This window comes from Hippocampus zosterae, chromosome 8 (genome assembly GCF_025434085.1).
Source record: "Hippocampus zosterae strain Florida chromosome 8, ASM2543408v3, whole genome shotgun sequence".
Classification (NCBI taxonomy): Eukaryota; Metazoa; Chordata; class Actinopteri; order Syngnathiformes; family Syngnathidae; genus Hippocampus; species Hippocampus zosterae.
The window spans coordinates 20910122-20921198 of NC_067458.1; the positions used below are offsets into that span (position 1 = coordinate 20910122).

The 11077-nt window shown below is 42.1% G+C and overlaps 2 protein-coding genes across 3 annotated transcripts in view; one reads left to right on the forward strand and one right to left on the reverse strand.

Annotated features, from left to right (window-relative positions):
* scfd2 (sec1 family domain containing 2) overlaps positions 1-2905 on the forward strand; it is an 82810-nt gene extending 79905 nt beyond the window's left edge. The window contains exon 10 of one of the 2 annotated variants that reach the window (XM_052074073.1): positions 2746-2905. In XM_052074073.1, coding sequence (XP_051930033.1) covers positions 2746-2844 — 99 coding nt within the window. In that variant the 3' untranslated portion in view covers positions 2845-2905. The remainder of the gene's footprint in view (positions 1-2745) is intronic. The other variant, XM_052074074.1, reaches the window with a different exon arrangement.
* Positions 2906-4671: 1766 nt separating this feature from the next.
* Positions 4672-7831, reverse strand: rasl11b (RAS-like, family 11, member B). Its single transcript, XM_052073126.1, has 4 exons — positions 7412-7831; positions 7261-7317; positions 6397-6473; positions 4672-5508 (listed from the first exon to the last, which is right to left on the reverse strand). Exons 1-4 carry the CDS (start codon positions 7524-7526, stop codon positions 5035-5037), a joined length of 723 nt encoding a protein of 240 aa, XP_051929086.1. The 5' UTR covers positions 7527-7831; the 3' UTR covers positions 4672-5034.
* Between the last annotated feature and the right edge of the window lie 3246 nt (positions 7832-11077).

Genomic DNA, 11077 nt, shown 5'->3' on the forward strand with positions numbered 1-11077 from the left:
ATTCTTTACATTGAACAACAATATTGTTCAACAAATATTAGGAAGCCGGTCTGTTTCACATTTCCATTTTTATTTTAATTTCAACAATCTTAAGAATTTCTTTTGGTTCATTTGAAACAGGTATATCACACGCAACTGCTTATTCACTTGACTTTTTCTTAAACAGAAGTCTCCTGAGTGCAAATTGATTGATTTGAAACATAAAATGTATCACCATGACTTTTCAATAGTCACAAAACCACCTTTGACTCGAACAACAGGGAAATGAACAAGCAATACACATATCCACAACTGCAAGGATCATTTGAAATATGACATATCAGTCAATATAAACACGGAGTGATGTCTTGTTAACTCGTGAGTGATGCCCTCTGGTGTCTAAATGCTATTACTCATTTAGTGAATGCTATTACTCATTTAGCCACTAGAGGGAAGCAGTACTCCATGAAACATCACTCACCAGTCTACGAGACCTCAGTCAATGCAACACGTGTTCCATTGCGCCCAACCTGCGGGCCAGACGGCACTGATTTTATGACAGGGGCCGAGGGCCGGATGAAATTCGACCGCGGGCCGGATTCGGCCCCCGGGCCGGACTTTGGACATGCCTGCTCTAAATTGTCCCTAGGTGTGAATGTGAGCGTGGATGGTTGTTCGTCTCTGTGTGCCCTGCGATTGGCTGGCAACTGATTCAGGGTGTCCCCGCCTACTGCCAAGAGTCGGCTGGGATGGGCTCCAGCACCCCCCGCGACCCTAGTGAGGATCAAGCAGCTTGGAAGATGAATGAATGAATGAATGAATTAAATGATGTGAAGGAAAATTGTAAATAGTACTGCGATTTATCCATTTTGTGTTCATATTGCATTTAATTGAAAGATGTTTGTTGTTTTTTTTCCCTTTCTTCTTTCTACCTACATTCTTGCTGCTGGAGGCTGTAAATTTCCCCAGTGTGGGACAAATAAAGGATATTTTATCTTAGTTCACACCCTTGACTCACTAGTAACCTGACGTTTTGTCACTTGGATCCAGAAATGTCATTTTGTAGTGGAAAAAGGCAGTAGTGGGAAAAAGTGCTACGGGTACTCGTAAGACAACATTCGACTAGTGCGTCCGAGTCATTCTCGGCCTACACTGAATATTCAGATTAGCGTGGACATTGAGCGGATTAGCGAACGGACCGTAACATTTTCAAATGAATGCATCTTGTGCTTCCCAAGAAGTGCTTGTCGTGCGCAGAGGTCAACTAGTGCAGTTATACTGTCATGCCCAAATTGTCTCACTCATGTGCTGAGATTTCATACAGGCTACTCGTCAGACGGTTTTTCTACTAGTGCGCTGAATTGTCTTACTTGTAAGGACCGATAGCATACGAGTGCGTAGACCCGAAGCTGGGGTTCAAGGATAAGGAATATGTCGACACCATTTCCATTTTTACAGTACAACTACGACTGCAAAAAAAAAAAGTTTGGAACACGAAACCACTCGAAAATGTTTCTTTCACTTTGTAGAGCTAGAAAAAAAAACAACAAACTTGGATGAAAGGCATCAAGCAAGCTCTCCTTAAAAGGCGGCGAGGTAGAAAAGCTATTCTGTGTTTCTTTTCAAAGCAAATGACATCAGCGTTGTTACGGGAACGTCCGCAGAGGCGACGGCACAAACTCTGCAAATATGAGAAGCCGGCGTCTGTGGGGACCCAAGAGGACATTTGCGGCACGCTTGAAAATGTTTTTCGATAAGTGACAGTATTTGGAAAAGTCGTATTACAAGCGGGTGGATAGCATGAATGTGTCACAGTTCAGAGGTTGTGGGTTCGAATCTGGGCTCTGCACCTTTTTGGTGTGCTTGCGTGGCTTTTCTTTTGAATTGCCCGTAAAAATTGCCTAGGGGGCTTTAGTATTTATTTATTTTGTCCATTTGATGGCTGAAAGTAGACTTTAGACCAGCTAAAAACAGGTCTAAGTTGTGGTGCAGGTGGTGTAACGTGATTTTGGTGGACTTGAAAGAGGAGCAGGCAGGCAGACTCTGAGCTCCACGGATTTGTGTGCTGGATGTCATCGTACTTGATGAATGAATATGACAACAGTGTGCATGGAACCTTCTGAATCATTCTACTGACCAATAAATTGAACACTTTATTATTATCATTTTAAAAATATTTTTTTCAATCATTTTCCTTTGCTGTGCCACGGCAGGGATTCACACACAGGGATGAACAGTGGGGCTGGGCTTCAAGTGTGTTTGCAGTGACCAACTTGACGTCATCCGCAAGTGGAGATCTTGCAGTTCCTAAGAAACATAGTTTGCATGCTACGATCTCCTGCATGGACTCCAGCGAGTCACTTTCTGCTTGTGCCATGTAGACCAATGGCCTCTCCTACATTGAATTTCAAAGGAATGAGAGGCGCAACATCCATTGGCTGGGTAGCTGTGTTTACACCCACAACAGCGCAAACACCCGTTCCTCACGGCACATGTCTGCAAAAATACCAACAGAAAGGATACTTCACCCATGTGCGCAGTTAGAGCTGGCTTTGCGTGAGACCCGCGTCCTGCGCCCTCCGTGATACTTTTAACGCCATGAAAATCTAAATATTCAAAACGGCCCTTTGTGTAAATCCAATGTATAACTTTTCACTCTCGCATTTATTACGACTTCAGATGTAAGGTGTGACTGGGCAAGTGTTGAACATAAGGGGGGAAAAAAAAGAGAAATGTGGATCGTGTCTCATCGAGTGTGTTTTCCAACCGCAGGTTCTGGTCGTGTCCACCAGGCTGCTGAGGCCCGCCGACGTTCCCGAGCTGCTCTTTGGTACCCAAAGACTGACGCCCGACATCGGAGTATGAGGCGGCCGACCAAAAAGTACTCACACACTGTACTTAAATCAAAGTACAGATAGTTTTGTTTTTTTTTAAAAAGGCGCATATAAGTTGAAGCTTTTCACACAAACTGTACATGAGGTCAAGTGTAATTATTATCATGGACTGAACCTTGTTTAAAAGTCAAATATCAGTGAATGCACCCGTTTTCAATAAAACTAGCACCCCATGTGCGGCATTGACACTTCAACGGTGAGGCAAGGAGGACCTCGCCGTTAGTGTTAGCATTAGCGTACCCAAGGTGAAAGGAGTTTAGAAATTGTCCCGCTTGAGAAAAGTCTTTCACTCTGAACAGAGTAGTAAAACGTTGTTGTGGTTGTTTGTTTACATAGTTAACAGTTGTACTAAAATAAGGAATAATAATTGATTATACATAAAAAAAAATTAAATTCCTAATTCAAATATTTTGATACTGTATTTATATTCAGACTGAATAAGTCTATCTGTAATGATACCCTTCCAATAGCATTTTGGATGAAAAACGGAGGTTGGCTTCGCCATAATAAATTTGAAATAAAATTACAAATTAAAAAATAAATGTATTAAAAAAAAAGTAATATTTTTGAAAATATTGAGAAAAAAAATCCCACAAGGAGGTGACTCCGCTGTTGCCGAACTGTATATAGAAAATAAACAAAATATTCAAACGCGTCATCATCAGCTCATCAAAACCACCCCCTAATTCACTGGGTTAGGTTCCAGAATTTTCTTCATTAAAAATCCGTTTTCATGTCACGTAAAATGCTAATCAGTCTTCTCGTCCGTCAGCAAACCCTTGTGGGACCCACTCATCAAATCATCAAGACACACTTGCATTCGGGCGAGACTTTTTCCCCTCGTCTCATCTTGTGAAAGAGCGCTCATCTCTCTCTCAGCAGATGCGTTTCGCAAAACAAGGTCAGCGCAATGAAATACACGTGGTGCGAGAATTCCTCATCGTCGTCTGATGTGGCCTCGTAGCTGCCTGATTCTCAGCGCCACTGCTACGCTGTTTCATAAATAGTCTGCCAAGAAGGCCGTGCGGTCGGCGGAGACAAAGAGCAAACTTGAAAAGCTTCTCTGCAGTTTTGTTTAGTTTGAGAATTGCGTAACAGGCTGTTCCACACACCTTATAGCATGTACGAAGTGCTGACCTTGCGGCATTTTAAAATGTATTTTTGCAAACTAAAATATGTTAATCGTTTTTGAAGAACGGGTTTTAAATGTTTGAACTAACTTTGTTTTCACTGTAATGAAATTTGGGGGGGATGTAATATGGGAGGAATGTTTCATTGAATAGCTGTATTTTTTCCATATGTAGAAATGTTTCATTTTCATATTTTGTTTAGACACAGTGCTTGATTGATTTTCAATCCATAGATATGACTTTTTTTAAAATGTTTGATAAAAATAGATTGTTACGAAACAGTATGTATTTTTATTTAATGCATTTTTTAAATGCGCATTTTACTTTTTTATTTAGGCAGTATGCAAAATTGAGTTTTAATATACTTTTGATTAAATACACAGATGTTTTATTTATATATTAAAATACTGAAAGTGTTTCAATATGTTTTAATGTATTGAAAATTTCACTTAATTACATTTTATCAAATATATTCCAATAAAATTATGCAAAGTAGTGTAAGAAAACGTTTAGATTGCGATTCAAGTTTTTTTTTGTGGTTGCCCTACATCACCCTTGGCCATTTTTTATGCCATTGTTAAGCTCAGAGGGCCAAAATAGTCAAAAAGGCTCCAATTTCTTTAAGTGACTTTTACAGGTGAAGTGTTCAAAGTGAAAACAGACAAAAATGGACTTCATCCTTTTATTGTGAACACAAACCGTGTTTATCGTCAACAAATAAATACCACCACCGCCACCACCAACAAATAGCAAACCGCACACAAAAAAACCCCCAAAACATTGGTTGTTGAATCAACAGTGTTTTTAAAGTGCATCAACGCTGCCGTGCTCCACCCCGCCATCTTGTGTCCCGCCTGGGACGTGTACTGCGGCGGAACGGTCTGGAGGGAACGTCCACCACTTGAGGCAAAAGAAGAAGAGCCTCTCACGCTCTTCGTGGTCACCCTCCTTCAGGACGTCACTTGAGAAGCATCTTCTCCGAGAACCAAAAAATGGAGGAAAAAAAATCCGCCGCGAAGAAGAAGGCGGCCTCACACTGACGTGACCGTACGGACCTTTGCGGAGAGCGCCTGCTTGAAGCGTCTCTTCAGGTCCTGCACGTTGGGCGACTTGGGGCGCCTTTTCTCAGCGGGCGCGGGCGGAGACGGCGGGAGCGGCGGCCGCTGCTTGGCTAGCTGGCAGCACAGCCGGTGGAACGCCCCGTGTACCTGGCTGTAGTCCTCGCTGGCTGACACCTCGTAAAAGGCGCAGCCCAGCGTGGCGGCCAGCAGGGGGCCCTGCTCATGGTCCACGCTGCGCAGGTGGAGCAGGTCCGCCTTGTTGGCCAGCAGGACCACAGGTGGCGCCCCTCCGCCGCCGGTAGCGCAACGCGACACGGTTTGATGCAGCTGCGGGACGAGTTCGAAGCTGCGGCGGTCCGTGACAGAGTACACCAGCACCACGGCATCGGCCCAGTGCAGGGAGCACGAAACGTGGTCGGGGAGGAGCGTGCCGTTGTCGCTCATCTGGAAAACGAGAAACAAAAAAAGGTCAGTTCACAATTCTCCCACTAGTGAAACCAGGTCTTAAAACTTTTGGGGTTCAGAGTTAGCCCACTCGAGTTGACAGCAGCTCAATTGGTGGCAAACCAGGATCCGAACAATTCATCGGCCGGCTGGTTCGAAGCCTTTTCAAAATAATAGGTTGGAGTTTTGCCGATTAAATAGCGATAACGTCGTTCCTTTGAAACAGAAAATGCTGTTTGGTAGGTCTGGGCAGGAAGTAAAGGCCATGCATGTCTGGCAGAAAGTTATTTTGGGTGAATGACATCCCTCTCCTTCCTCTCATAGGCCCCCCCCGCCAGATGCAATGTCGGGAAGTATGGATGTGTTCTCTCAATGCGCATTATGAATGTTAAAATTAGCTCTCCTTTCACTTGAACTCTGTAGGTCATATTTTCAAATGCTACTATTGTCAAAGATGACATGGGTTTTATTTTGAAGTTTCACGGCATTTCACCAAAAAAAAGTTACTTTACACATTTTTTTTCCAAATATCTTTTTTGCCCCCGTGTAAAATATCAGACTCATATTCATTTGGGGACTTAAAATAAATGAATAAAAAATACTTTTCAGTGCCCCAATTGACACCAACTGTTCCACTGAGAAGTACAGTGGTCCTTTTTTTTAAGTCAGGTGCATATATCTTTTTTTAATACACAAGGGTGGAGATCTGTCACTTAAACAGACTTCTGGATATTTCAAAATGAACCTGACACCATCTCGTTTCAAGTCTGTGCCTTTCTGTGACTCTTCCAGTCCCAGAAAATTTGACAAAAAGGCATGGCCACTCGCATCTTATATTGCCACCGGATGACATCATCACCCCTCATTAGAAGATGGTGGAACCGTTACCTCAGCCCCAGGCGTGTCTTGAACCTGGAGGGTGACTTGCTCGCCATCGACCTGGACCTCTCTGGAGTACAGGTTACCTACACACACACACAAAAGACAATTAATTTGGGTTGTCATTGCGCTCTTCCCGTTTTCTTTAAGGCATCTGCAGTCCATCAAGTGTCATTAAAAATATATATATATATATATATATATATATATATATATATATATATATATATATATATATATATATATATATATATATATATATATATATATATATATACAGTATTTTGCTTTATTCCACGCATTCATTTGGAATAATGCAATCGTTCTAACTCATTTTCAAATGTTCAAACAAAACTAATAATAGAATATCAACAAATAACTGTTTATGTATTCATTTTTTCATCAATTGTTTTATTTAAATGTATTTTTTACGTATAAAAAATATATTCTTTAAATTCCTTTCATCAAAACTACAACTGATTTTACTAAGCATACATGTATATTTAAATGTGTAAAAATAAGAATTTCATCAGAGGCAGTTTGAAATAAATTGAAAAGATAAAGTCTAATTATATATGTCAGAACGTATTTTGTTTTAATGCACTTAATTTTCATCCGAACAATTTTCCTTTTGTTTTAATTTTAATGCACTGATAGTGTTTGAAATTGCAATACGAGTATAGAAATCGATTGAGTTTGGTTTTCAGTCCATTCATTTTTTTAATCATCATAATTTTCATAAAAATGCAAAACAAGAATGTTATAGTTTTTCCATGAGTAAAAATCTACCAGATTCAAAGCGTAACATGCTAGGTTTTGATGCGCCCAAGAGTACCCAAATGTCCGACTCAAATTTAGTGTTCGTGAACTTACCAGCATTCCTCTCGTAGTCTCCAATGAATCTCCTCGTCAAGAACCGCACAACGAGCGCTGAAAATGAGCACAGAGTAACCGCTGAACACCACTCGACACGCTCGATCGATACGAACTTTTTTGAGCTTTAATTGCCTTTGAGTTCTCTTACCAGTTTTGCCCACTCCGCCTGCCCCTAGCACGGCTATTTTAATTGCCCGGTTAGGCAGCGAGTAGTCCGGTGTTGAGCACTCCGCGATGGTCGTCATGCTGTGGATCAAACGCATGTTTGTTTCCCGCTGTTGTTGTCCTGTAGTTGTCACTGAATGTTCGCCGTTCAAGTCTTTCGAAACTCGTAGCAAAATGACTTCTTCGCGTCAATGGAAAAAAACAATCCTTTTTTCCACATATATTTATATGAATACGTGGTAGGCAACAGGGAGGCAAAGGTCTCCAAAATAGACTGAGCTTCCAAGTAGCGCCAACGTGTTTTATAAAGGCAGCCAGCAGTGCCTCCTCGTGATTGGCTGAAAATCGAGACGCGTAGAATGTTGGCCCCGCCTACACGTGAATGGCAAAAACCCAATTTCTGCTCTGACAGGTGGCAGCTCAAGGGAGGTTGGGGGGATGATTGGGTATGAATAGTCCCCCCCCCCCCCCCAAAAAAAAAGAAATAATCTAGAAAAAACGAGGATAAACAATTAAACTCATTTTTTTGGTCATTACCCTGCAAGATCCACCAGATCTGTATTTTATTTCTAATACGAGTTGTTCTTCATTGAGAAAACACAATGTAGGCAGATCATCGTCCTTACAAAGCAACAACAAAATCCTCAATACGGTGTTTTAAATCCAAGAATTTTCTGATTTGGTTGACAGTCGGCAGCAAGTAAACATGACTTGACGTGTTTGTGTCCCACTTTCCTGACAATTAGCCTCCTGCTGCTCTGTCGCAGTCGTCCATCTTTCACGCATTTGGTCCCTGAGCCCTGTTGGCATGCCACGCTGGCACTGCTTACGCTCTGGTATGTCATTCTGATAAGAGTGCCGATGACAGCGAGCTGCACCCAAATTGGAGACCACCACTGACTCATCTTGACATAGCATCCATCTTCCAAATATGAATAGATTGTGACGTTTTCCAGTGCTTACAGCAATGACGTAAAGGTACAAAAGTGACCTTACTCATCCAATACACTTTTTATATTGATTTCTGAGCATTTATTCAATTTGTAATGCATAATATTTCTATAACATTTGATTTCCTTTGTACATATTTTAGATTTATTACAGAATTTTATTCAACAGGGTCTTCCCTGTTTTTCAAGAATTTATTTATTGAAATCATTTCCTCAGTGGCCATTTTGTAACAATGGCAGGTGGGGCAGTGCCCCAACTGCCTGTCTTTGACATTAAAGACCTTTTGGAATGTTCTCGACGGCAACCACCATTGGTAAAGTAGTTTTACTCTATTTTAGCTTCATGCTTATTAAAACCACTGACTATTCTTCTTAATTGAAAATTCACAATGGCACAAAGGGACTGTTTATGTTTCTATTTTTCGACTCACATCGGCAATATGCCTTTGCCATTAATTTAGGTACAGGATAACGCTGCAATTGTGTTCATGTGTTTTAGGTTTGACCCAGATTTAAATTCTACTCATCTGTTACTGGGCAGTATGGTCATTTTCACGTCAGGGGCAAATGGGACAGTGCCCCATGGGATGTCTTGTGAGACTTGTGTTGACAATATGCCTTCGCCGTTTCATTAAATACGCAGTATTTATATTTGATACAGAGTTTGAGCTAACGATTGTGTTGTTGGGAAATGATTGAGAATTATTTCCATAGGGGCGTCTTTAGATAGAAATGTCAATCGAATCTAAATTGGGGCAGTTTCACACGTGTATGACATTGTAACGGAGTGAAAATTCCAGAATGGATCTTAACGGTTCTACTGTAGGGAATTAGAAGGTCACTCACACTGATGTGCCTATAAAGGCTTGTTAGTAAGGTGGGGGTTGATATAGGGGTGCAGGGGGTGTAAGGGGGGGGGGGGTCTATTTAGCCAGATTGAGGGTAATTGTCAAGGATCATTGGGGTATTCATTGCAAATGGAATGTGGGGGGTAATTAGGGGTGCTGGCTCAAGGGGATGAGGGCAGACAGTGAAATACAAAATCGGGGGAGGTTTTTTTGGAGGGGGGTGGGGGGGTTAACAGAAGGATGTCCTTGTTGACACACACGTGAGGAACTTCCCAAGGCATGCGAGCCTTAGGGTGACCCCCCCCCCACCCCCCACCTGGGCAAGCCCGGGGGCATGAAAGATGCTTATCGTCTTCATTGTTCAGTTTTACTTTAGTTTATTGTTTTTTTTGGTCAAGGAACATTCAACTCCAGAGATTCAAATGTCGCCTTTGAAATTAGTTATTGTTAAATGAATACAAAAGTTTGTATCAAATCATGATAATAAAAGAGAGAGTTTTAAAAAAAAACTAATAACAAACCGCCTTTATAAAGTGTCATTTCTATTTGACTGGTGTATGAGTATGTTGGACGTGAGCTTTTAAGGGGCGTGGCCTAGTCATGTGCCAGTTGAAAAAGAAATAAACAGTTATCTTTATTTTGTTGTGCTATTTATTTAAAAAGATCAAACAACGTTTTTTTGTGGGTGGTTTGAAATACATCCCCTGACATAAACGGGTTCACTGAATCTACTTTTGCCCCTTCCTGTATACTGTCGGCAGTCATTTGACTTTGATGGAGTTGTCTTGTTTGCGCGTACGCCGGCCCGGCTTAGCATTGGCTACGATCAACGCATGGAAAAGCCGTTGGCCTGTTGGCGCACGCACGCAAGCGCGCACAAAAGCGAAGAGCGCTTGTGCTTTCGTATTGAAATGCAAACCTGCCGACATGTTCCGCCATTTGCATACCTCTCAATGTCAACAGTGGCGTGAGGGGGCTTGGCTCTTCTTTGTGTGTGTGTGTGTGTGTGTGTGTGTGTGTGTGTGTGTGTGTGTGTGTGTGTGTGTGTGTGAGAGAGAACAACAATAAACACCCCCCCCTACACAAACGCACACATCAGTGGTGAGACATTCATTCATTCATTCATCTTCCGAGCCGCTTGGTCCTCACTAGGGTCGCGGGGGGTGCTGGAGCCTATCCCAGCTGTCTTCGGGCAGTAGGCGGGGGACACCCTGAATCGGTTGCCAGCCAATCGCAGGGCACACAGAAACGAACAACCATTCGCACTCACACTGACAACTAGGGACAATTTAGAGTGTTCAATCAGCCTGCCACGCATGTTTTTGGAATGTGGGAGGAAACCGGAGCACCCGGAGAAAACCCACGCAGGCCCGGGGAGAACATGCAAACTAGTTTAAATACTGTACCGCACTTGATTGAGGTGGTATCTCGACTTTCCTGACACACCTCGGGTATGACACACAAAGAAGATGATCACGACAAAATGGTTCACTACGCTGCAGTATTAGTTGTCATTTTTCGAAGATGAATAAGAATATGTGGCTGTGAGTTTTGACATAGTGTCTGTCTACTTGTGTTGCTTCATTAAAGGGTAAAAACTGCCGCAACATCAATGCTAATTTTGTCAGCTCGTCTATGGCGTTTTGCAGAGTGTGTTAGCATTAAGCTAGTGGACTTTCATAAGAGGCGGCACAGTGACCGACTGATTAGCACGTCCGCCTCACAGTTTAGACTTTTGACTTTTACTTCCTAGATTTGATGTTTTTATGCTATCATTTGCTAATTTTGCTTTTTTTTCATCAGTCAGTTGGCGACATTAGTAAAAGTATGGGAACACTTTTTGATTCAGGA

Bases quoted from the DNA above. Each gene is read 5' to 3' on its own strand.
- rasl11b (XM_052073126.1), bottom strand. From the start codon at position 7,526: ATGCGTTTGATCCACAGCATGACGACCATCGCGGAGTGCTCAACACCG. The intron at 6,474-7,260 runs GTAAGTTCACGA...GTGTGTGTGTAG, and splicing joins AGACTACGAGAGGAATGCTG to GTAACCTGTACTCCAGAGAG. The intron at 5,509-6,396 runs GTAACGGTTCCA...CTCGTTTTCCAG, and splicing joins AAGACACGCCTGGGGCTGAG to ATGAGCGACAACGGCACGCT.